The following is a 27,351-nucleotide window of genomic DNA, read 5'->3' as shown; positions in this document are numbered from 1 at the left end:
ATGCACTTTAGTAGTAGTAGTAGTATTAGGGTTAGAGTATGCACTTTAGTAGTAGTAGTATTAGGGTTAGAGTATGCACTTTAGTAGTAGTAGTATTAGGGTTAGAGTATGCACTTTAGCAGTAGTAGTATTAGGGTTAGAGTATGCACTTTAGTAGTAGTATTAGGGTTAGAGTATGCACTTTAGTAGTATTAGGGTTAGAGTATGCACTTTAGTAGTAGTATTAGGGTTAGAGTATGCACTTTAGTAGTAGTAGTATTAGGGTTAGAGTATGCACTTTAGCAGTAGTAGTATTAGGGTTAGAGTATGCACTTTAGTAGTAGTATTAGGGTTAGAGTATACACTTTAGTAGTATTAGGGTTAGAGTATGCACTTTAGTAGTAGTATTAGGGTTAGAGTATGCACTTTAGTAGTAGTAGTATTAGGGTTAGAGTATGCACTTTAGTAGTAGTAGTATTAGGGTTAGAGTATGCACTTTAGTAGTAGTAGTATTAGGGTTAGAGTATGCACTTTAGTAGTAGTAGTAGTATTAGGGTTAGAGTATACACTTTAGTAGTAGTAGTATTAGGGTTAGAGTATACACTTTAGTAGTATTAGGGTTAGAGTATGAACTTTAGTAGTAGTATTAGGGTTAGAGTATGCACTTTAGTAGTAGTAGTATTAGGGTTAGAGTATGCACTTTAGTAGTAGTAGTATTAGGGTTAGAGTATGCACTTTAGTAGTAGTAGTATTAGGGTTAGAGTATGCACTTTAGTAGTAGTAGTATTAGGGTTAGAGTATGCACTTTAGTAGTAGTAGTATTAGGGTTAGAGTATGCACTTTAGCAGTAGTAGTATTAGGGTTAGAGTATGCACTTTAGCAGTAGTAGTATTAGGGTTAGAGTATACACTTTAGTAGTAGTATTAGGGTTAGAGTATGCACTTTAGTAGTAGTAGTATTAGGGTTAGAGTATGCACTTTAGTAGTAGTAGTATTAGGGTTAGAGTATGCACTTTAGTAGTAGTAGTATTAGGGTTAGAGTATGCACTTTAGTAGTAGTAGTATTAGGGTTAGAGTATGCACTTTAGTAGTAGTAGTATTAGGGTTAGAGTATGCACTTTAGTAGTAGTAGTATTAGGGTTAAAGTATGCACTTTAGTAGTAGTAGTATTAGGGTTAGAGTATGCACTTTAGTAGTATTAGGGTTAGAGTATGCACTTTAGTAGTAGCAGTATTAGGGTTAGAGTATGCACTTTAGTAGTAGTAGTATTAGGGTTAGAGTATGCACTTTAGTAGTATTAGGGTTAGAGTATGCACTTTAGTAGTAGTAGTATTAGGGTTAGAGTATGCACTTTAGTAGTATTAGGGTTAGAGTATGCACTTTAGTAGTAGTAGTATTAGGGTTAGAGTATGCACTTTAGTAGTATTAGGGTTAGAGTATGCACTTTAGTAGTAGTAGTATTAGGGTTAGAGTATGCACTTTAGTAGTAGTAGTATTAGGGTTAGAGTATGCACTTTAGTAGTAGTAGTATTAGGGTTAGAGTATGCACTTTAGTAGTAGTAGTATTAGGGTTAGAGTATGCACTTTAGTAGTAGTAGTATTAGGGTTAGAGTATGCACTTTAGTAGTAGTAGTATTAGGGTTAGAGTATGCACTTTAGTAGTAGTAGTATTAGGGTTAGAGTATGCACTTTAGTAGTAGTAGTATTAGGGTTAGAGTATGCACTTTAGTAGTAGTAGTATTAGGGTTAGAGTATGCACTTTAGTAGTAGTAGTATTAGGGTTAGAGTATGCACTTTAGTAGTAGTAGTATTAGGGTTAGAGTATGCACTTTAGTAGTAGTAGTATTAGGGTTAGAGTATGCACTTTAGTAGTAGTAGTATTAGGGTTAGAGTATGCACTTTAGCAGTAGTAGTATTAGGGTTAGAGTATGCACTTTAGCAGTAGTAGTATTAGGGTTAGAGTATGCACTTTAGTAGTAGTAGTATTAGGGTTAGAGTATGCACTTTAGTAGTAGTAGTATTAGGGTTAGAGTATGCACTTTAGTAGTAGTAGTATTAGGGTTAGAGTATGCACTTTAGCAGTAGTAGTATTAGGGTTAGAGTATGCACTTTAGTAGTAGTAGTATTAGGGTTAGAGTATGCACTTTAGTAGTAGTAGTATTAGGGTTAGAGTATGCACTTTAGTAGTAGTAGTATTAGGGTTAGAGTATGCACTTTAGTAGTAGTAGTATTAGGGTTAGAGTATGCACTTTAGTAGTAGTAGTATTAGGGTTAGAGTATGCACTTTAGTAGTAGTAGTATTAGGGTTAGAGTATGCACTTTAGTAGTAGTAGTATTAGGGTTAGAGTATGCACTTTAGTAGTAGTAGTATTAGGGTTAGAGTATGCACTTTAGCAGTAGTAGTATTAGGGTTAGAGTATGCACTTTAGTAGTAGTAGTATTAGGGTTAGAGTATGCACTTTAGTAGTAGTAGTATTAGGGTTAGAGTATGCACTTTAGTAGTAGTAGTATTAGGGTTAGAGTATGCACTTTAGTAGTAGTAGTATTAGGGTTAGAGTATGCACTTTAGTAGTAGTAGTATTAGGGTTAGAGTATGCACTTTAGTAGTAGTAGTATTAGGGTTAGAGTATGCACTTTAGTAGTAGTAGTATTAGGGTTAGAGTATGCACTTTAGTAGTATTAGGGTTAGAGTATGCACTTTAGTAGTATTAGGGTTAGAGTATGCACTTTAGTAGTAGTAGTATTAGGGTTAGAGTATGCACTTTAGTAGTAGTAGTATTAGGGTTAGAGTATGCACTTTAGTAGTATTAGGGTTAGAGTATGCACTTTAGTAGTAGTAGTATTAGGGTTAGAGTATGCACTTTAGCAGTAGTAGTATTAGGGTTAGAGTATGCACTTTAGTAGTAGTAGTATTAGGGTTAGAGTATGCACTTTAGTAGTAGTAGTATTAGGGTTAGAGTATGAAATTTAGCAGTAGTAGTATTAGGGTTAGAGTATGCACTTTAGTAGTAGTAGTATTAGGGTTAGAGTATGCACTTTAGTAGTAGTAGTATTAGGGTTAGAGTATGCACTTTAGTAGTAGTAGTATTAGGGTTAGAGTATGCACTTTAGTAGTATTAGGGTTAGAGTATGCACTTTAGTAGTATTAGGGTTAGAGTATGCACTTTAGTAGTAGTAGTATTAGGGTTAGAGTATGCACTTTAGTAGTATTAGGGTTAGAGTATGCACTTTAGTAGTAGTAGGGTTAGAGTATGCACTTTAGTAGTAGTAGGGTTAGAGTATGCACTTTAGTAGTAGTAGTATTAGGGTTAGAGTATGCACTTTAGTAGTAGTAGTATTAGGGTTAGAGTATGCACTTTAGTAGTAGTAGTATTAGGGTTAGAGTATGCACTTTAGTAGTAGTAGTATTAGGGTTAGAGTATGCACTTTAGTAGTAGTAGTATTAGGGTTAGAGTATGCACTTTAGTAGTAGTAGTAGTATTAGGGTTAGAGTATGCACTTTAGTAGTAGTAGTATTAGGGTTAGAGTATGCACTTTAGTAGTAGTAGTATTAGGGTTAGAGTATGCACTTTAGTAGTAGTAGTATTAGGGTTAGAGTATGCACTTTAGTAGTATTAGGGTTAGAGTATGCACTTTAGTAGTATTAGGGTTAGAGTATGCACTTTAGTAGTAGTAGTATTAGGGTTAGAGTATGCACTTTAGTAGTATTAGGGTTAGAGTATGCACTTTAGTAGTAGTAGTATTAGGGTTAGAGTATGCACTTTAGTAGTAGTAGTATTAGGGTTAGAGTATGCACTTTAGTAGTAGTAGTATTAGGGTTAGAGTATGCACTTTAGTAGTATTAGGGTTAGAGTATGCACTTTAGTAGTAGTAGTATTAGGGTTAGAGTATGCACTTTAGTAGTATTAGGGTTAGAGTATGCACTTTAGTAGTAGTAGTATTAGGGTTAGAGTATGCACTTTAGTAGTAGTAGTATTAGGGTTAGAGTATGCACTTTAGTAGTAGTAGTATTAGGGTTAGAGTATGCACTTTAGTAGTAGTAGTATTAGGGTTAGAGTATGCACTTTAGTAGTATTAGGGTTAGAGTATGCACTTTAGTAGTATTAGGGTTAGAGTATGCACTTTAGTAGTAGTAGTATTAGGGTTAGAGTATGCACTTTAGCAGTAGTAGTATTAGGGTTAGAGTATGCACTTTAGCAGTAGTAGTATTAGGGTTAGAGTATGCACTTTAGTAGTAGTAGTAGTATTAGGGTTAGAGTATGCACTTTAGTAGTAGTAGTATTAGGGTTAGAGTATGCACTTTAGTAGTATTAGGGTTAGAGTATGCACTTTAGTAGTATTAGGGTTAGAGTATGCACTTTAGTAGTATTAGGGTTAGAGTATGCACTTTAGTAGTAGTAGTATTAGGGTTAGAGTATGCACTTTAGTAGTATTAGGGTTAGAGTATGCACTTTAGTAGTATTAGGGTTAGAGTATGCACTTTAGTAGTAGTAGTATTAGGGTTAGAGTATGCACTTTAGTAGTATTAGGGTTAGAGTATGCACTTTAGTAGTATTAGGGTTAGAGTATGCACTTTAGTAGTATTAGGGTTAGAGTATGCACTTTAGTAGTATTAGGGTTAGAGTATGCACTTTAGTAGTAGTAGTATTAGGGTTAGAGTATGCACTTTAGTAGTATTAGGGTTAGAGTATGCACTTTAGTAGTATTAGGGTTAGAGTATGCACTTTAGTAGTATTAGGGTTAGAGTATGCACTTTAGTAGTATTAGGGTTAGAGTATGCACTTTAGTAGTATTAGGGTTAGAGTATGCACTTTAGTAGTAGTAGTATTAGGGTTAGAGTATGCACTTTAGTAGTAGTAGTATTAGGGTTAGAGTATACACTTGTACTTTTTCTCTTTTTCTGCTTGCAGCACTACAAGTCTCAGCAGGTATATTGTGGTACCTGCTATATTTTCAGAGTCTATACCATGGTTTCCCAACTCCACTCCTTAGGGACCCCGAAGAGTGCATGTTTTCTGGATCTCCTAATTGGTGCACAGGTGTATTCATTACTGACTGACACATTTTTAAAAGATTCACAGGTGGTTGTAATTATTTAACTTGTGATAATGAGGAGATCTGTAAAACATGCACTGTTAGGGGTCCCTGAGGACTGGAGTAGGGGTATACCGGTCTACTCATATATTAGTCTAATGTGTATATAGAGAAAGATGGATTATCTTTACATCCACTGGACGACAGGCACATTACGGCATTGTAATGGTGCAGTGTTTTGTCAGTCTGTGATGTGCCGAGCAGTCCTTCAGTGTAGGCTCATCAATCATCTGCTAACATACTGAGCCTTACCATATCGTCAGGTTGTACAACATATTTGTATATGATGATGTGTAAACGACCAGCTGGAACGCGCATCGCTGGTCGTTTTAGACATTTTCTTCTTCGGTGTCCATGGGGTACACAGCCATTACGTTGGGGGTATGTGGCTGGAGTGATCCAGGCACCAAACTGTTAAGACAAGCTCTCAGCTCCCAGGATGCCCTGGGTCCTCCCCTCATATACCCCGCCCCCGGCTACAGGCCGTCAGTTGTTCTGATTGGTGCGAGAAGTCCCAGAGACAAGGTTTTTTTTTGGTTCCTCTCTTTGAGCGTGCGGCGCATGCTGTGAAGCAGCTAGGCGTCTGGAGACGCGTGGGTCGCCCGCTCCATTTACCCCCGCCGCAACACTGGTGTAAAGCCAGTGATTTCGGTAGGGGCACAGGGCCCTGGACTGCAACCGGGATACAGGTAAGGGTGGTTTCGGCTGATGCCGGAGCCACGTGGCAGTCAGTCCCCCGGCGGTGGAGACAAGCCGGGGAACCGCCGTAGTGAGGAGCCAGGGTAGTCTGCCTCCCACAGTAGACCACCGGGACTTGATGGATTCCTGACAGCCGGGGGCTAGTTGGCGGCGGCCATGTCAGTGAGCCATGTGGATCCATACAGCATATTGGAGGGGTTCACTCTCCCTGGTGGCCCCTTCCCCAACCCTAACTCTGGCCCTTCCAGGTTCCTACACCTGGGTTGCTCCTCCCAGCCTCCCGCTATATGAGGTGCTCTCGGTGGCTATACACTCAGGAAGTTGGGTCAGTCTCCCTGTATACCTCTCCCACGGTGACTGGTCATACAGAGCTCTGTAGCCTACTAGGCCTCAGGCTGTTCGTAGTGAACGAAGAGCTTAGGATGCATATGCTGATATAAGGGGGTATATAATATATACATTGCATGTGACTTTTGAAAGCTGCTGTGTGTGGTGCTGCCTTTATATCTATATAACTGTCAGTCTGATAACCTATCACTGCTATTTCTCCTTATAACCCTCTACTACAGGTGTGTGGGGTAGTTGGGGTGAAACATTGTCACGTGTGCTCAGAACTTTTGCATGAAAAAACTATGTCTAAAGCGTCTGAAAGACAGGTGGCTGCTGCCCCTGTGCTGGTGTCATGTATGACCTGCAAAGCGGGGTTATCCCCTCAGGATTTCATACAAAATGGATTATGTGGTCACTGTGTTAAGGAGTCACCACATCCGTCAAACTTACCATCCTCTGGACAAGAGCCCCCTTGGACTTTTTTTTCCCAGATCATGGCGCTGGTTGCGTAACGATTGGCAGTTCCATTGGCCCCAGTGTTGAGATATTCTCAGCCGCTGCAACCGGCTATGCTCATGCCCCCTATGCTTCCTTCGTGGATGGATATGTTTACGCACACTGGTCAGGGTATGGCTTCTTCTTCAGCTTTTCAGCAGCCGCTACAAGCAGCTAGTTCAATGCAGCCAAGGACCAGAAGGCGTTCGGTCTCGCATGCAGGCCAGGCCACGGACTCCGATACGTCCTCTGATGACGGTGAGGAGGCGCATGTTTCCTCTCAAGAATCTCTCTCGGGAGAGGATGGGGATCATTTTCCTGTAGCAGATGTCCCTTTTTTAACTAGGGCAGTCAAAGCTGGGGTAGAACCACTGCAAAGAAAGGCGCCTGTGTTTAAGTTCCAGAGAGTGGTGAAGGCTGAGTTTCCCAGATCCGAACACTTGTCGGAGCTTTTGGGGGAAGCACGGAAAGTTTCGGATAAAAAGTTTCATCTTACTAGAAAGGTTGCGGCCTTATACCCGTTTCCGTCGGAACAGTGTACTAAATGGGAAAGTCCGCCATCAGTAGACGCGCATGTGGCACATCTGGTAAGGAGCGCCACATTGCCCATACCGTCTGCATCTTCTCTTAAAAATTCCACGGATAAGGAGCTGGAAGCCTGTCTGAAGGCAGTCTTCTCACTCTCAGGAGCTGCCACTCGCCCAGCTATGGCTTGAGTTTCCAAAGCCATTTGAAGAATGGATGAAGACTTTGGCAGAATCTCTGCCAGATATGTCTAAGGAGCATCTGGAAATCACTTCCAGTTTCAGGCACTGCCGTTCGGTTTATCCGCAGCCCCTCGGGTGTTTACCAAGGTCATGGCAGTGATGATGTCATGTCCTCAGTCATGGCAGTGATGATGTCATGGCGTCAGAATTCTGCCATACCTGGACGATCTCCTGTTATTAGGATAGTCTCCACAGGAGTTGCAATATCATCTCGGGCTGACCGTTTCCTGTCTACACAGTCACGGTTGGATCATAAATCGGAAGAAGTCATCACTTCTTCCAGTGCAACAGATGGTACATTTGGGGGCACGCCTGGACTCAGAGAATATATCTGCCGGAGGACAAGATTGCAGCCCTCCAGTTGCGGATCTGTAAATTGCTTCACAACAGGCGGGTGTCTGTACAGTCAGCAATGCGGGTGTTGGGGTCAATGGTGTCCACCTTCAGCATGGTGGAATGTGCCCAATTTCACTCCAGACCATTGTAGCACTTGATCCTCTTACTCTGGAATGGGGAGTATTGATCAATAAAATCCCAGATGATCCGTCTCTCACCAGAAGTGCGGTTGTCCCTATCTTGGTGGTTGAGGACGTGCTGTCTCAACCAGAGTTGCCCATTTTGGGCACTCCTTACTCCTTCCAGTCTTCACGACTGGGGGGCGGTGACAAGACAGCACACTTTTTTCAAGGAAAATGGACAGGGGCAGAGAGTCTTCTGTCCATAAATATCCTAGAACTGAGAGCAGTATTCAGAGCGTTGGTGCAGGCTCAGGGAATACTGAAGGGCGGGGGGCCATGGCAGAAGTGTCAAATTCTCGGCTGGGCGGAGCGCCACCTTCCGGCAATATCAGCCGTGTTCATACAAGTGCTCCTAAATTGGGAAGCAGACTTCCTGAGTCGGCAGGATATAAACGCCGGAGAGTGGACTCTTCATCCACAGGTATTTCAGAGCCTGGTGGACAGATGGGGTCTTACAGAAATAGGCCTCAAGGCACAACCACAGGGTGCCCAGGTACGGGTTCAGACCAGAGATCCGATGGCCGAATTTTCTAGACGCTCTGTCAGTATGGTGGAATTTCAGACTGGCGTATCTTTTTCCGCCTTTGACTTTTCATCCCAGGGTCATCAGGAAGGTCAAGCAGGAAAGCGGTATGGTGATACTGATAGCTCCGGCCTGGCCCAGACGCCATTGGTTCACCGATCTACAGTCTCTCTCCGTAGACACTCCGTGGCCTCTTCCTCTAAGACCGAACCTGCTTGTACCCAAATTTTCCTCGTTTGTCTTTGATGGCATGGCTCTTGAGGCCTCCGTCCTAAGGACAAAGGGGTTTTCTGATTCTGTAATATAATGTTGAGACCATGAAAACCTTCCTCTGCCCGCATCTATTATAGAATTTGGCACTCATTTTTTCAGTGGTGTGAACTGAGAAGATATGACCCTGAAGTATTTAGGGCAGTGTTGGCTAACCTTGACACTCCAGCTGTTATGGAACTACATAACCCAGCATGCACTGCTACAGTTTTGCTATTAGGGCATGCTAAAACTGTGGCAGGGCATGCTGGGATATATAGTTCCACAACAGCTGGAGTGTCAAGGTTAGCCTTCACTGGTTTAGGGTGTCTCGAGTGCTTTCTTTTCTCCAGACTGGTTTAGAGCAGGGTCTCCGTCTGGCCTCCCTGAGCGTTCAGGTTTCTGCACTTTCGGTTTTGTTTCAGCGGAGGATTGCCACGCTGCCTGATGTAAGGAAATTTTTTCAGGGTGTTCTAAGGGTTCATCCGCCCTTTGTTCCCCCGGTAGCCCCGTGGGATTTGACATTAGTTCTCAGGGCTTTACAGGCTCCCCCCATTTGAACCCCTGAAATCAGTAGACCTCAAATGGCTGACAGCAAAGACAGATTTTTCTTTTTGCTATCGCCTCTGCCCGTAGGGTTTCTGATTTGGCAGCTCTTTCTGTCCGCTCCCTCTTTTTGATATTCGATCAGGATAGAGCGGTACTGCGTACTAAAGTGAGATACCTTCCTAAAGTGGTATCGCGTCTTCATATAAATGAAGAAATTGTGGTTCAGCTTTTCAGACTTCAGGCCTCTCTGTTGGGGAGGCTTCTCTGGATGTTCGTGCGCTACGTATTTATGTGGATTGCACCAACAGCTTGAGGAAATCCGATTCTCTCTTTGTGCTGTATGGCTGTCATAAGCGCGGCTGGCCAGCCAATAAGCAGACTCTCGCCAGATGGCTTCTTATGGCAATTTCTCAGGCATACACTCAGGCGGCTTGCGTGGTGCCAGATTCGGTTACTGCGCATTCTACACGGTCAGTGGGACCTTCGTGGGTGGCCTGCTGTGGGGTGCCTCTGCGGAACAATTGTGCAAGGCAGCCACATGGTCTTCCGTCCACACCTTTGTCAAGTTCTACGCATTTGACACCTTTGCCTCTCAGGATGCTTCCTTCGGGTGTAGGATTCTCCTTTCTACTGAGACACAGGAGCGTCCCCGCCCTTAGGGGTACTGCTTTGGGACATCCCCAACGTAATGGCTGTGGACCCCGAAGAAGAAAATAAGAGTTATGGTATAACATACCTTTTTGTTAACTCTTTCCATGGGGTCCACAGGTCACCCACCCTAACGCACCTGGTGTTATTGGGTAATCTTTTTTTTGTATCTCTCTGTGATTTCCCTCTTCTGTGAGAGATCGGCCTAGAGAACAAGGGTTCTTCCTTCTTATCCTTTTGCCTTCTCCAGCTTGGGCTTTTATAACGAACTGACTGCCTGTAGCCGGGGGCGGGGTATATGTGGGGAGGACCCAGGGCATCCTGGGAGCTGAGAGCTTGTCTTAACAGTTTGGTGTCTGGATCACTCCAACCACATACCCCCAACGTAATGGCTGTGTACCCCATGGACCTCGAAGAAAAAGAGTTAACAAAGGTATGTTATACCGTAACTCTTATTTTTTTTTTTAAACAATCTGCAAATGATTTTCAAGCGATTATCGAACGATCTAACGTTCAATCGCTCAATTTAATCGTCTAGTGTATGTGTGCCTTAACTTTGTTCCCCTCGCTTACTCAGTCCCACCTTCTCTATCTCTGCCCATCCCTCTTTTTATCTCTGGCCCCCCTCTCTCTTTGGCCCCACATCCCTCTCTCTCTCTATTTTGCCCTATTTTTCTGTCTCCCTGTCTTTCTTTTTTTTTTTTTTTCTTTCTTCAGGGTGCATAGGGGGTCCACAGGGACACCATGGGGAAATGTGGTTGGAGTGGTCCAGGCACCAAACAGTTAAGCTTTCAGCTCCCAGGATGCCTCAGGTCCTCCTCCACATATACCCTGCCCCTGGCCACAACCGTTCAGTTGTTTGTTTGCTGCAGCAGGATCGGTTGCACCTTCTAACGGGGGACTGCTTAGCTTAATGCTGCTGCTCCATCTACCTCCGCCGGTAACCGGACTGGTGATCTCAGCGAGTACCAGCAGAGTTTGGCTAGCGGCGATGCTGGGACCCAGGACAGCGGCCGGGTACACGGAGATGCAGCTTAGGCACTTGCAGGATACCGCATGTGGCAGTCTGTACCTCTGGCGGTGGAGACCCGCCGGAGGTCGCTGTAGTGGGGCAACTGGTGTGACCGCTCCCCCACCAAGACCACCAGGGTAATATTTGTCTAGCGCCGGGGGAAGGTAGTAGCGGTTGCTATGGGACACCAGTGCACCCAGGGGTTAATGCAGCACAGGGGATTTAGGCTCTCCCCGGCAGCCCCTCCCCCAGCCCAGACGGCGATCCATCCAAGGTTTTCCTGCGTCTGGGTTACACCTCCTACCCTCCTCTGTATATGAGACGCCCAGCGACCACCTGTCAGTGCTCTGCTGAAGCTGCTGGTCTCAAGAGGGTTTGGGTCTGGTCTCCCTGTATACCTCTCCCCAGAGGTTATACAGTGCTCAAATCCTAGCAAACCTAGGGCCTCATTTACTAACGAGTTTTATCACCAAAACGAGTGATAAATTTCACTGTGTATGATAAATGATGCTCCAGCCAATCCGCTCCCAGCTGTCAACTGTTAGAAAAATGACAGTGGAAGCTGATTGGCTGGAGCACCATTTATCATACATAGTGACATTTATCACTCTGTTTGGTGATAAAACTTGTTAGTAAATGAGGCCCTTGTGTTTTAAGTAGTTGATTCAGAGCCCATTGTATGTGACTTATCCTAGCACTGCTGTGTTGCCTTTATTTTCTGTACTGTCAGGTATAACTATCACTGCTATTTCTCCTCAACCCTTTACTACAAGTGTGGGGATTTTTTTTTTCTCTATTGTACTTCACATTTATTGATACTTGTTACATTTCCACTTATTTATTATGTCTAAGGGTAACCAGGAGGCTGAGGCCCCTGTGCTGGTTTCATGTAAAAGCTGTTTGGTGGGCTTGTCCCCTCAGGATTTTATACAGGGTGGTCTACCCACCCCTGTACAGGAGCCATCTTGGGTGTCGTCCTAGTCTCAGGTTATGACGCAACAGTTTAGCAGCTCCCACGCTGCCTCCCATAATGGGATACCCACAGCATTTCCAGCCTGCTATGTTTGCCACCCCCCCCCCACCCCCTTTACATCCTTCCTGGATGGATGTTTATGCCCACTCAAGTTAGACTACGGCTCAGTCAGCTGCTGCGTTTCAACAAATGTTGTAGGCAAACAGACCGGTAGACATTAAAGACCCAAGCGGATGATATCATCTTGTCAGTCCGCCCAGCTTGTAGATTCTGACGCATCATCGGAGGAGTCAGAAGATGCGCCGGGTTCTTTGCCAGGGTCTATCTCAGGAGAGGAGGACCATCCTTCTACAGTGGATGTCCCTTGTTTGGTGAGGGCTGACGAGTCAGCTCCTAGACCTAAGGCTTCAGTGTTTAAACAACAAAAGGTGGTAAAAGCTGAGTTTCCTGAGCAGTTCACTGAGCTTATGGGAAAAGCATGGAGTACTCCTGAAACGGTTCCATGTTACAAAAATATTAGCATCTTTGTATTATTTCCCAACTACTAAATGCACTAAGTGGGAAGATCTCCTACTGTAGACGCTCATGTGAAACATTTAGTCAGGAGCGCTACGTTGCCTATACCGTCCACATCTTCCCTTAAAGATCATGCAGATAGAAAACTTGAAACCTGTCTTAAATTAGTATTTTCATTATCTGGAGCTGTTACTCGGCCGGCTATGGCCTGGTTATCCAAGGCTGTTGAAGAATGGACGGGGGCATTGGAAGACACTCTACCAGATGCTACCAGAGAACAGCTGACATAACTCCCATATTTGGGAAGCGGCCTCTTATTTGGGGGAAGCTGCAATAGATGCTGGACTCCTGGCTTCTAAAGCATCGGCTACTCCAGGTCCTGGAGCAGATGCGGGATCCAAAAAGGCTCTGGAATCCCTACTTTTTTATGGAAACATACTTTTTGGAGCAGAATTGGATAAGATAGTGGCTACACTGGCAGCCTCAAAATCTGCCGGTCTGCCATCAACCACTACATGAAAGCCTAGGCAGTCCTCTTTTCGGTCCTTTCGTTCAAAGAAGAGCAAAAGGACAGCCTTTCTCCAGACCGCCTAGTTCTCTTCGGACCACCAAGCCACAAACTAAGAGGTCTTGGCCGGTCAGACGTCCAGCTTCCAAGTCGGACGACAAAGCCTCTCCCTGGTGAGGCCGGCCGTCTCCTGGGGGATCCCAGGGTGGGAGGCCAACTTCTTCATTTTGCGGACTACTGGCATCAAGCAACAACGAGCCCCTGGGTCCGCGAAGTTTTCTCTCAGTGGTATGCCCTCACCTTCCAGTGGCATCCTCCCCAGAAGTGTTTTTTGTACAACACCCCCATCAGATTCGATCAAGGCCTTGGCCCTCCAGGAGGCCATTTACTCCCTGTTGCTGGCAGGGGTGATAATCCCGGTTCGTGTGATTCAACAAGGAAGGGGTTATTATTCCAATCTGTTTTTTTGGTTCAGAAACCAATTCGCCCTATTCTGCATCTGAAAACCCTCAAGTTTATCAGTGTACCCAAGTTCCGTATGGAGACTCTTCGGTCAATTATTCTGACAATGGAACCTAGGGATTTTATGACTACCCTGGACATTCAGGATGCGTATCTGCATGTGCTTATTACGCTATCCCACCAACAATTTATGGCTTTTCTGTCCTGCAACAACATTACCAATTTCAAGCACTGCCCTTTGGTCTGTCAACGGCCCCACAGGTCTTCACCAAAATAATGGCGGTTATGATGGCCCACCTCAGGCGTTAAGACATCAGAATCCTGCCATATTTGGATGATCTCCTGATATTGGCACAGTCTCCAGCTGTTTTACAACACCTTCTCCAACTGACCATTGCTTTCCTACAGATGCACGGCTGGATCATCAATTGGAAGAAGTCCTCCCCAATTTAGCGGATGGTAAATCTGGGGGGGATGTAGTTATGAGACCGGTGGCCGTGATGCCGTCAGTCTCCATGCCTAAATCAAAATCCCGACAAGGGACTTAAGATGGGTGTCGAAATACCGATTTCTATCTTAATCCCGACGCTGGGACGCCAGCCCCAACGAGGTAAGTCCAGGGTGCCCTTAGCGTAGCTACTAGGGGAGGGGGTTAGGTTTTTGGGGGTTTAGATTTTAGGGATAGGCACCCCATGGGGAGGTTAGGGACATGCATCCCCCCCGGGAGGGTTAGGTTTAGGGTGCGGTAAGGGGGGCGGTGTTGGGCTCCCCCGGGGAGAGGTTACGGTTAGATACTAGGGTGGGAAGTTGGAGTTAGTCACCACCAAGGGAGAGTTAGGGGGGGGGAGAGGGGTAGGGATAGGGAACTTACCTGCCCTGTCTGGATCTGTTCTCTTCGGGCTGCCGGCGTAGGGATATGAACCGGCAGCTATTCCATCTGGGGGCACTTCTAGATTCTCAAGCACAAAGGGTGTTTCTGCCAGGGGACAAGATTTCGACCCTATTAGTGCTAGTGCACAAATTGCTCTGCAAGTGAAGGGTATCCATCCTATCAGCGATGGAGGTCCTAGGATCAATAGTATCCACCTTCGAAATGGTGGAATATGCTTAGTTCCACTTCAGGCCTCTGCAACAATTGATTCTCTCCTTGTAGAACAGGCAGTATCATCTAATCCGGTCCCAGAGGATCCTTTTCACTCCGGAGGTTCGGCTCTCTCATGTGGTGGCTACAGAAGTCTCATCTGGACAATGATCGCCCATTTTGGATTCCAAATCGGGTGCTCCTCACCACGGACGCCAGTCTTCGCGGATGGTGGGGCGGTGATAGGTCATCATATCTTTCAGGGAAAATGGACAAATCAGGAAAGTCACCTGTCCATAAACATCCTGGAGCTTCGTGCAGTATACAAAGCCTGGCACAGGACCTCCTCCAAGGCATGACTGTCCAGATTCAGTCCGACAACGCGACCACAGTAGCCTATCTCAATCATCAAGGAGGCACGCAAAGTCATGCAGCCATGAGGGAAGTAGCAAAAATTCTGAACTGGACAAAACGTCATCTTCCAGCTATCTCGGCAATATTCATCCTGGGGATCCTCAACTGGGAAGCGAAGCCGTCAGGACATACACACCAGAGAGTGGGCTCTCCACCCGGGAGTCTTTGAACTCCTGGTGAACATCCCCAGGTACGGGTCAAGGACCAGAGATCCCTCAGCCACCTTCGTGGATGCGCTGGAAGTGAGGTGGGACTTCAAACTGGTGTACCTCTTTCCTCCGATTTCTCTCCTCCCAAGGGCCCTCTCCCTCTCAAGCAGGAAGCGGCACATTAGTACTGGTAGTTCCTGCTTGGCCCAGGCGCCATTGATTCACCGACATATGGAATCTATCCATAGACACTACCTCATCTGTCCCTGACGCCGTGGTCTTCCATCTTAAGAGCCAAAGGTTTCTCCATCTCTGCTTAGGGCACGAAAGCCTTCCTCTGCCTGCATCAATTAGAGTTTGGCACTTCTTTGGTCAGTGGTGTTCCCACAGAAAGTATGACCCTAAGGTTTTTAGGGTTTCCCAGGTACTTGCTTTCTCCATGCTTGGTTAGACCTCAGCCTCTGCCTGGCCACCCTGAGGGTACAGGTTTCTGCACTGTCAGTTTGGTTCCAGCAAAGGATCGTTTCCCTGCCAGATGTTAGAACTTTTTTTTCAGGGTGTTCTCCAAGTTCAGCCACTTTTTGTCTCACTGGTGGCACTGTGGGATTTGTCTTTGGTTCTCAAGGGGCTACAGGCTCCCCAATTTGAACCTCTGGACTCAGTAGATTTGAAGTGGTTGACAGCGAAGACACTTTTTCTCTTTGCGATATCTTCTGCCCACAGAGTCTCTGATTTAGCAGTGCTCTCTTGTCACTCCCATTTTAGATCTTTCACCATGATAGAGCTGTCCTCCATGCACAGGCGGGTTACATTCCTAAGGTATTATCCCGTTTTCATGTGAATGAAGAGATTGTGGTTCCAGCCTTCCAGTCTTCAGACCTTTCTGCTGGTGACGCCTCCCTGGATGTGGTTCGTGCTCTCCGTATCTATGTGGATCGTACAAACTCTCTTAGAAAATCAGATGCTCTTTTTGTGTTGTGGTGTTTTCACACACACTCTGGCTCGATGGCTGCACATGACTATCTCTCGGGCTTATACGCAGGCTGATCTCCCTGTTCCAAACACGGCGACAGCACATTCTACTCAGTCTGTGGGACCATCATGGGCGGTTCGACGTGGTGCATCTGCTGAACAATTGTGCAAGGTGGCCACGTGGTCTTCTCTCCAAACATTTTTTTTTTTTTTTTTAGGTTCTACGCCTTTGACACCTTTGCCTTTCTGCCAGGAGCGTCCCCACCCTTAAGGGAACTGCTTTAGGACATCCCCATGGTATCTCTTAGGACCCCCTATGGACCCTGAAGAAGAAAATAAGAGTTATGGTAGACCTACCTTTTTGTTAACTTTTTCTTCGAGTTCTATAGGGTCCACCTGGCACCCACCGTGACGCACCTGGCTTCATTCATCTTCTGAGAGCGTTTCTGGTGTACATTGTCCTTCCTTGTCCTCTTTCCTTCTCCTGCCTTGTTTTGTTTACAAAACTGAATGCCTGGTGCCAGGGGCGGGGTATATGTGGAGGAGGACCCGAGACATCCTAGGAGCTGAAAGCTTAACTGTTTGGTGCCTGGATCACCCCAACCACATTTCCCCATGGTATCCCTGTGGACCTCAAAGAAAGAGTTAACAAAGGTAAGTCTACCATAACTCTTCTTCCTCTCTCTCTCTCTCTCTCGCCATCTCTCTCTCTCTCGCCATCTCTCTCTCGCCATCTCTCTCTCGCCATCTCTCTCTCTCTCGCCATCTCTCTCTCTCTCTCGCTCGCCGTCTCTCTCTCTCGCTCGCTCGCCGTCTCTCTCGCTCGCTCGCCGTCTCTCTCGCTCGCTCGCCGTCTCTCTCGCTCGCTCGCCGTCTCTCTCTCGCTCGCCGTCTCTCTCTCTCGCTCGCCATCGCGAGCCCCACCTCTCGCCACCTCGCTCTCTTTATCCCCGTCCTCCCATTCTTACTTTGCCCCACCTAGTTTTCCCTCTGACCCCTTTCTCTGCCTGGTCTCACGCTCTCTCCCTTCTCCATCAGATAGATCAGAGACGGGCTTGATACTTCCCCTAGGTCTCTTTCTCATGGACATTTTCTGATGTGAATTTGTTCACATTTCAGCGGATATACCTATAAACGTGCTGATGTAGGTTCTGAACTGGATATGTATCTTGAGGAGGAAATGGAAGATGAACTCAGTCACATTGGAGGGGACAGGTAAGATCACACGATGTCAATGACGACAGATATTTGCTGGTCATGTGCCTCTTATGTACTCTGAGGTCACCCTATGAGTGCTCCATGTAACCTTGGTCAGTCCCTTAACACTTAGGGCCTGATTCAGACCCGTTCTCACGTAGCCTGCCGATGTTTGCATACCGCGCATGCGTACAAGACTAAGGGCGCGTACGCCAACTAGTTCATGCGATCGGGAAGCATTCGCAGCCTGTACACAGACGCACCGCAAGCATGAGTGACAGGAAGTGCCGTTTGTGGGTGGTGACGGGGTTGTCAATGGTAACGGGGGTGTGGTGGTGTGAACGCAGGCGTGTCTGTGCGTCAACGCCGTTTCAGGGATAATTAAGACGCATCTTCAGCGTGCACGTCACATGGCTGAATTACACAGCAGCACTAGCAGTGCTTGCGGTAGGGTATGGTCAGCCACAAGTGCTGCGTATGGGTTCGATGTTACCGATTGTTGCATACGCCTCCTGGAGATGACGTATGTTACTAAGGGAAAGTGGGCGTCTTGTGTCAGGCTGGTGGGCGTCTAAATACATACCGCATACCGCGATCGCACAGCAATACATACCGCATACTGCGATCGCACAGCAATACATACCGCATACTGCGATCGCACAGCAGTACATACCGCGTACCGCGATCGCACAGCAGTACATACCGCATACCGCGATCGCACAGCAATACATACCGCATACCGCGATCGCACAGCAATACATACCGCATACCGCGATCGCACAGCAATACATACCGCGATCGCACAGCAATACATACCGCGATCGCACAGCAATACATACCGCGATCGCACAGCAATACATACCACGATCGCACAGCAATACATACCGCCTACCGCGATCACACAGCAATACATACCGCCTACCGCGATCGCACAGCAATACATACCGCAATCGCACAGCAATACATACCGCAATCGCACAGCAATACATACCGCAATCGCACAGCAATACATACCGCGATCGCACAGCAATACATACCGCATACCGCGATCGCACAGCAATACATACCGCATACCGCGATCGCACAGCAATACATACCGCGATCGCACAGCAATACATACCGCATACCGCGATCGCACAGCAATACATACCGCATACCGCGATCGCACAGCAATACATACCGCATACCGCGATCGCACAGCAATACATACCGCGTACCGCGATCGCACAGCAGTACATACCGCAATACATACCGCGTACCGCGATCGCACAGCAGTGCATACCGCGATCGCACAGCAGTGCATACCGCGATCGCACAGCAATGCATACCGCGATCGCACAGCAATACATACCGCATACCGCGATCGCACAGCAATACATACCGCATACCGCGATCGCACAGCAATACATACCGCATACCGCGATCGCACAGCAATACATACCGCGATCGCACAGCAATACATACCGCGATCGCACAGCAATACATACCGCATACCGCGATCGCACAGCAATACATACCGCGATCGCACAGCAATGCATACCGCGATCGCACAGCAATACATATCGCGTACCGCGATCGCGCAGCAAGACTTAGTGGGCGTGCTAATGTCTTGCTAGTGATCACGGGTTTTGCACACTTTGGCTGCTGATGGCTCTGAATCAGCCCCTTAGATCCTTGTTGGTCTCTTCCATTCTACACCTCAGCCTGTCATCCCTCTGAGTCCTGATAAGATGCGGTTGCTGCTTACCCCTCTATTGCTGTTGTGGGGGACACTTGATACAGGGCCTGATTTAGAGATTTACGCAAACCAGATGGTGTTAGTGTAAGCAGTCTGCACATGCGCAGGACAGGTCTGCAGGATTGCTCACAGTCCACCCCTCAAAAACAACAATCTAAGCGGTACATATGGTGGTAGAGTAACAATTATTTCTTCTCCGGGTCCATAGGGTCCACAGGATCTACTTAGGGTATGTGGTTGGAGAGATCCAGGCACCAAACCGTCAAAGCTTCAGCTCCCAGAATGCCCTGGTCCTCCTCCAGACATTCAGTTTTTTGTTTGGTGCTCAGCAGGATTCAGACGGTGCTCAGCCAGTCCCAAACTTTCATTTTATTCTATTTTACTGGGTCAGCAGTGCTGAGCGTCCTAACGAGAAGCATGCAGTGCGACGTCTCCTACCTCACCTTGAATGTCCTCCTGGTCTCAGGTTATGACGCAGTTAGTGGATCAGCTCCCACACTGGTTATAGCCTGCTAGGCTTCCTCTTCCCATACATCCTGGATGGGGGGTTATGTCCACTCGGTTTAGAATCTGGCTTTTAGCATCTACCGATCTGCAGATGTTACAGGCGAATAAGGCATCAGCCGTCTAAGCATATAGATGGACAGCACCATCCTCTCAGTCCACCCTCCTTTCAGATTCTGATATATCATTTGAGGAGGCAGAGGATACACAGGTTTCTCCCTCTGGGCCTATCTCTGAGAGGAGGAGTGTGATCGGGAGTAATCCCTTCAATGCCTTGGCAGCCATTTTAATCATGTGTGGTCGGCCTCCGGCCACATTTCTCCCTCTCATCCATGAGGGCCATGTCCCAACGATTTGGCTTATGGTCCCGCAGTCTTTTGGGGTGAAAGGACGCTACCCGGGGGGCTTTGCCTCTGGTCTAGACAGTTCAACCATATTGCAGTGGGCCTAGCCTTGTCGGCAGACAATGTCAAAATAGTCACACTGAAGTCCAAGGCTCCACCACAACAGTCTGTCAGTTTCCCTTTTGGGGGACCAGTCGCACACACAGTGCTGAAGGTGGTCCAATGCCCAAACACTTGCCAACCACTGTGTTCCAATTGTGGCATACCCCACCTCCCACCGTAGCAGTATCCTGCTCAAACAAGCCAAAGGGTGCTCCTGCCCATATGGCTCCTCCTGGCTCCATACTGCTCCCAGTCTGTGCAATGACGCATTAGTTCGTACCACAATGTCCTGGTCCTGTAATTGCGCCATCTGCACTGGAGCTGGTACCGGAGCCTCCTTCAATGACTGGAATGCCAACTCACAAGCGGGTATCTAGTCCACTGACTTGGGATGTCCCTCCCTGGTCAACTCTGTAAGGGGTGTCACTACAGCACTAAAGTCAGGGACAACTCGTCTGTAGGGCCTTTCAGTTTCTAAGGTCAGTACCTGTCTTGGGGTTGTGGGCAATTGGTCTGGGCTTACCACTGTCTCCCCCCACTCTATACCCTGGGCACTGCACCTCGGTCATCTCCACCTGGCATCTGTCTGTACTACCTGACAGACCTCCCCTACCATCCTCCTCCAATGACCTATGACTAGGGGAACCTACCCTGTCACCTAGGCCTTCTCTCACCACCTTGTCCACTACCTGTTCCATAGTGATGGCGGGCTGATCACCAGCCTCTGAACCCCGTGTGACATCCACCACGGTTAGGCTGCGTGTCTTCCCCGATCTACTTGGCACAAGCAGGGGACCTTGCTCCCTATCTCCTTCTACCTTCCTGGCTACCCTGTATCTTAACCCTTCCCGCCAGGTCACACTCACTGCCATCATCCCTGAAAGGCGACTGCCAGCTTGGCACGATATGCCTTCCAAAGATGGGTCAGCAAGCTGAGCTTCCCTGAACTCCTGCCTGTGGTCCTCAGTTCCTTCTAAGTGGGGACATTCTACAGGGGGGTATGGGTTGGGATCGCTAGGGTCAGTCTGGTTGAGGTCAGTCAAAGGGAAGTCAGTGTGGTCATACTCACCGCCGGAGTTGGCAAACCACTAGGGACAGGAGCATCACTGGGCACCCTCACAGGATCCAACGAGCCGGAACCAACATCCTCTGCGTTGCTAGGGGACGTAGGCATACCAGAGGCAAAAGGCATGCTGGGTAGATGTGCTGATCTAGCTGCTGTAATCTTTTCCTCTGGGCTGGTTGATGCTGTGGTATGCTGCACTGACAGTTGTCTAGCCGCTGTGGTATTTTCCTCTGGGCTGGATTGTTCTGGTGTAGTTGATGTAGACACTGATCCGTAAACTTGACTCCGGGCGATGGCGTCAGCAAACCTGGTAACGATTCCACCACCAAGATCATTCCCCAGGACCACATCAGTTGGAAGGCCATCCATGATGGCAACATCCCTCAACTCAGAGCCAGCTCCCCAGTCCAGGTAGAATCTCGCCACAGGTACCTCTCGCTCCATTCCGCCTGCCACGGTCACTTTGGCAGTGGGACCTGCAGCAGGATCAATAAGGTAGGGGCTCACAACAGTGATTGAGGCCCCAAAGTCTCTTAATCCTTGTCCCTGCAGGGGCCCCATTTGGACCGTCTGCAGGTGCTGCCACATATTTTGGGGTGGCCCCTTGGCCATGCACGTGACCCTCTCCGAAGAGTCCACCTGATTCTCGCCACACTCCATTGGACTGACTAGAGTAGGAACAGTCTCTTTTTGCTCACCTCCTCGGGATAGACAAGCAAGCTGGGCTCCATCACTTGGAATTGGGGCACGAGTCTGGTGCTCGAGGTGTGGGACAGTTCATCCTCAGATATCTGATTTTCCCACAGCTGTAGGACTCAGGAGTGACAAAGTATCGCAGGAGGAGGGCCCTTGTGACTTTGTCATAGTCACCGCAGTCCTCGGTGGCCACTCCTCGATATGCCTCCAGGGCCCCTCCATGCAGTGTGGGCACTAGGTGTCTGACCCACTCCTGCTTGTGTAAATTGTGTAGTTTACAAGTCCTTTCGAATTCTTGCAAATGTCCATCAATGTCCCCATCACAATCTGAAAACTGTATATGATCTGATCCCGGTACAGCAGTCTGCAACGGTGCCCGCTCGTCATGCCACATCTGAATGATTAGCATACGTTCCTGCTCCGTTGCCCTTTCTCCCAATTCCGCTAGCCGATCCGCTAGGGTATCCATTCTTGTCCCCCTGGGACGTTGGGATCCCTGCCATGCTTGAGAATGCTGAGAAACCTAACTACTGCGAGAGGGGTCGGGACTTGTTGCTCTCACCACATTCTGAGTGTTTGTAACCGCTTCTTAGGTACACTACACTCAGGCTCCTACCGCCGGTGCCTGGAACCGCTCTGCTGCGTATGCGTCGACTAGCTACGGCAACACCTCCTGTTTGGTGTCGGCTGTTCCCACAGATCCCTCGCAATGGACCAAGCTCTGCACGGTAGCTGGCAGGTGGCTTGAGTTTCGGAGAGCTCGGCTCAACCCAGAACAGTAGGAGAACGGAATAGCGTTTGGCGCAATTCGGTTGGTTGCAGGATTGAGATACAATTGTAATAAAGGCAAGATGTTTATTGCTCAATGGTCTAAAAAAGACCCGTCCTTCCGGATGAAGGGGTACAACGCATACAGAAATCTTACCAATCAGCAGTTCTTCTCCTCCATGAATGTGCAGGGTTGTACAATTTTACCCGACACGAAGCCCTCTTTTATGCCACTCCACTACACATTACCACAGGGGGTAAGTCTGCCTTGGGTTCCTCTTGGCCAATCATGCTCCTGTTTCTCACAAAACATAAATAAACACATCTTATATTTCACAGAAATTAAATCAATTTCCTCAATACCACCCAAAAACATTTGTGTTCCTAAGCACAACTGAGTTAGCATATACTGTTTCTGAAAAGGTAAGTATAATGCAAATTTCTATTACATTCGTCTTTTCACATGTCTATGACTAAACCAGTTTGGGCTTTCTGAGTCTTAGTTCTTACACACATTAGACGCTCCTTTAAACACAAATAAATTGTTTTTCCCAAACTTGCTGGGTATTGTACATAGAGACACCAGAGACCTCTGCATTGACTTTTTCAATGAAAGTGCTAAACGAAGGGTTTGGCCACTACATCAGGATAAGTAACATATCGCTAAGAGGTGAGAATGTCTAAAAAGCCATTTGCTTCTAAATGTTACAGCTGTCTAAAACCAAATATATTATACATTCCTTTATAAGTGCATAGGCTGTACATTTTATAGTACATATCCACAACTTTGAACATGTTATATTCAATGTTCTGTGCAAACACATTACTTATACATTCGCAGTACATGGCACACTCAGCCTAAAGGTCCTTTTAAAAATGGTGCAACGGCATGAGGGTTAATCCCTTCAATGCCTTGGCAGCCATTTTAATCGTGTGGTAGGCCTCCACCGACCACACATGAGCATCATTCATCAGTGGATGTTCCTTTTTAATAGGGGCGGTTAATTCAATCCTCATTATAGAAGATGAAGTACCGGCTCCTAAAGCCTAATAAACCTTTAGACACCAGAAGGTGAATTAGGCTGGATTCCCTCAATCTGAAGAGCTCACTGAGCTTATGGGGGAAGCGTGGAACACTCGAAGGTAAACTGTTCCAAATTCCAAAAAGACTAGTGTCTTTTTACCCTCTCCCACAGGGAGAGTGCATCAGATTGGAAATCCCCCTCCCTACTGGGGTTTGTTAGGTGTCACCTTCCTAAAAGGTTACTTACCACAAGGTTGTTTGCACAATTCCCCCATCAGATCCTATGAAGGCCATTCATACCTTGCTAAATTCAGAGGTGATAATCCTGGTTCCCTTAGCTAACAAGGGGTGCTACTGGATTCCCTGGCACAAAGGATCTTTCTACCAGTGGACAAGTTTTCAGCTCTACAATTGCGGGTTCGCAAATTGCTCTGCAATCAGAGGGTATCGATTCACTCAGCAATGCAGGTCATGGAGTCCATGGTATCCACATTCAACATGGTGGAATATCCCCAGTTACATTCCAGGCCTCTACAAAGATTCTCTCCAGGTGGAGCGGATAGCATCATCTTATAAGGTCTCAGAGGATCCTTCTCACTCCAGAGGTTCGTCACTCCCTCCTGTGGTGGCTGAAAAATTACCATCTAAACAAAGGGCGCCCATTCTGGATTCCAAATTGGGTGCTTGTCACCACGGACGCCAGCCTGCTAAAAGGTCATCACACCCTTCAGGGAAAATGGGCAAATCAAGAAAGTCATCTGCCAATAGACATTCTGGAACTGCAAGCAGTATACAGAGCACTGATCATGGCACAGGATCTGCTCCAGGGCAAGCCGGTCCAGATCAAGTCCGATAATGCGACTACAGTGGCCTACCTCAACCATCAGGGAGGCACAAGAAGTTATACAGCCATGAAATAAGTGACACAGGTTCTGAATTGGGGAGAACGTCTTCTTCTTGCCATCTCGGCAATATTCATACCGGGAGTGCTAAATTGGGAAGCAGACTTCCTAAGTTGCCAGGACATACACGAGTGGTCTCTCCATCCGGGAGTGTTTCAGCTCCTGGTAAACAAACTGGGTGTACCGGAGATAGATCTCATGGCATCACACCACAACCACAAGGTCCCCAAGTACGGGTCCAGGTCCAGAGACCCATCAGCAGCATCTGTGGAAGCACTCACAGTAAGATGGGACTTCAAGCTGGCGTATCGATTTCCTCCGATTTCTCTACTCCCAAGAGTTCACAGACAATTCAAGCAGAAATGCGGAACGGTAATACTGGTGGCTCCGGCTTGAACCAGACGTCATTGGTTCACCGACATAGAGAATCTGTCCATAGACAGTCCTTATCCTCTTCCTCTATGGCAGGATCTGCTAACGCATGGTCCTTACCGACATCCGGACTTACCTCATCTGGATTTGACGGCGTGGCTCTTGAATCTTTCATTCTAAGAGCAAAAGGTTTTTCCAGTTCTGTAATCCAAACGATGCTTAGGGCACGGAAGCCTGCCTCTGCCTGCATCTATTACAGGGTTTGGTATTCCTTTTGGTCAGTGGTGTTCCAATAGAAAATTTGATCCTAAAATATTCAGGATTTCCAGGATACTGGCTTTTCTTCAGGCAGGATTAGATAAAGGTCTCTGCCTGGCAACTTTGTGAGTGCATGTTTCTGCACAGTCAGTCTGCTTCCAGAAGAAGATTGCCTTATTACCAGATGTTAGAATTTTTTTCCAAGGAGTTCTGCGAGTTCAGCCTCCTTTCGCTCCACTGGTAACACCGTGGGATTTGTGTTTGGTTCTTAAGGGGCTACAAGCTCCCCCATTTGAACCTTTGGGCTCTGTGGATTTAAGTGGTGAACAGCGAAGACACTTTTTCTTCTAGCTATCTCTTCTGCTCGCAGAGTCTCTGATTTTGGCAGCGCTATCTTGTCGCTCCCCATTTTTAATTTTTCTCTAGGATAAAGCTGTTCTTCGTACAAGGGAGGGTTACCTTCCTAAGGTAGTGTCCCGGTTTCATGTGAATGAAGAAATTGTGGTTCCAGCTTTTCAAGCTCCAGACCTTTCTGTAGGTGAAGCCTCCCTGGATGTAGTTCCTGCTCTCCGTATCTATGTGGAGAGTACAAATTCTGTTAGAAAATCAGATGCTCTTTTTGTATTATATGGTTTTCGCAAACAAGGATGGCCAACTAGTAAGCAGACCTTGGCTTGATGGTTACATATGACTCTCTCTCAGGTGTACACACAGGCTGATCTCCCTCTCCCAAGCACGGTGACAGCACATTCTACGCGGTCTGTAGGGCCATCGTGGGCATTTAGTCATGGTGCCTCTGCTAAACAATTGTACAAGGCAACCACGTGGTCTACTGTCCACACTTTTCTTAGGTTCTATGCCTTTGATACTTTTGCCTCTCGGGTTGCTTCCTTTGGGCAATGAGTTCTCCTTTCTGCTCAGGAGCATCCCCCACCCTAGGGGAACTGCTTTAGGACATCCCCATGGTATCCCTGTGGATCTCTATGGACCCAGAGGAAGAACATTAAACTTAAGGTAGACTTGCCTAGATAACTCCTTTTCTCCTAGGTCCACAGGGCACCCACCCTGATTTTTCTTTCGGTCACAGATTTTCTCATTTTGCCTAAGAGTGTATCTGGTGTATGATTGTTCTTCCTTCTCCTCTTTCCTTCTCCTGCTTTGAGGATTATTAACTAAACTGAAGTCCCTTGGTTAGGGGTGGGGTATATATGGAGGGGGACCCAAGGCATCCTGGGAGCTGAAGCTTTAACTGTTTGGTGCCTGGTCTTACAACCATAATATCCCAATGGTATCCCTGTGGATCCCTATGGACCCCGAGGAAGAAATGTTCTAATATCCAGCAGGGGAGCAATTCTGCGCTGGAACCAAACTGACAAAGCCGAAACCTGAACTCTCAAGGTAGCCAGGCAGAGACTGAGGTATCCCTGTGGACCCTATGGACCTCGAAGAAAAGGAGTTATCTAGGCAAGTCTACAATAACTCTAATTTTTTGCAGGGTGTTCCCCACCTTCAACCACTGTTTGTTCCTTCGGTGGCATCGTGGGTTTTATCCATGGTTCTCAGGGCGCTGCAGGCTCCTCCCTTTGAGCCCTTGGACACAGTGGGCCTGATTCAGAGCCGGGCGCTCTGACAGAGCGCTCGCTGTGAATCAGGGCCAGCCCTCTGGTTTTTTTAGAGCGGCCTCCTGTACGCTCGCATAGCTGTGGGTGACCACCCACAGCTATAATGAGCGGCCAGGAAGATGGTCGCGATGGTCAAGACCATCGCGACCATTGAGCTTGCGATGAGACCCTTGTGGTAGGGTCTCGTTGCCGCAAGCCCCAGAGTGCTTTCCGAAAGCACTCCCACTGACATCACTTGGTATGTCAGTGGGGCTGGCCCCAGATGGTAGGCGTTCCCATAGGAACGCCTTCGCCTGGGCAGCCACTCCCCCGGCCCGCCCACCAAAGGGGGCGTGCTGTCACTCAACATCGACAGCATGCCCCCTTTGGTATGAGACCCGGAGCGACGGATTGCCCGTTGCTATCCGTGTTTCACGCATGCGCACGACAGAACCTGCTCCATCGTGTGCATGCGCACTGGGCCACCATCGACCCGCTTGCGAGTGCATAGCGCTCGCGAGCGGGTCTGAATCAGGCCCAGTGTACCTCAAACGGTTGACAGAGAAGACACTTTTTCTCCTTGCTATCTACTCAGCTTGCAGTGTTTCTGATTTGGCAGCGCTTTCGTGTCGCTCCCCATGTTTGATTTTTCACCAGAATAGAGCTGTCCTCCGTACACGGGTGGGTTACCTTCTGAAGGTGGTATCCTGTTTTCATATGAATGAAGAAATTGTAGTTCCGGCCTTTCAGCCTTCAGACCTTTCTGTAGGTGAAGCTTCCTTGGATATGGTTCAAGCCCTTCGTATCTACAGGGATCGTACCAACTACATCAGGAAATCAGA

At 47.3% G+C, this 27,351-nt stretch overlaps 1 protein-coding gene across 3 annotated transcripts in view; it reads left to right on the top strand.

Moving 5' to 3' along the window:
* The window catches only part of MAF1 (MAF1 negative regulator of RNA polymerase III), a 103,783-nt gene that overhangs the window by 63,187 nt on the left and 13,245 nt on the right, over positions 1 to 27,351 (top strand). For 2 of the 3 annotated variants that reach the window (XM_088461982.1, XM_088461984.1), the window contains exon 6: positions 17,057 to 17,152. The exons of the other annotated variant lie outside the window; for it this stretch is intronic. In XM_088461982.1, coding sequence (XP_088318108.1) covers positions 17,057 to 17,152 — 96 coding nt within the window. The remainder of the gene's footprint in view (positions 1 to 17,056; positions 17,153 to 27,351) is intronic. 3 annotated transcript variants of the gene reach the window in all.

This window comes from Taudactylus pleione, unplaced genomic scaffold (genome assembly GCF_031769625.1).
Source record: "Taudactylus pleione unplaced genomic scaffold, aTauple2 ptg001135l, whole genome shotgun sequence".
Classification (NCBI taxonomy): domain Eukaryota; kingdom Metazoa; phylum Chordata; class Amphibia; order Anura; family Myobatrachidae; genus Taudactylus; species Taudactylus pleione.
Note: the sequence above shows the minus strand (reverse complement) of the source record. Positions and strands in the feature narration are given on the sequence as shown.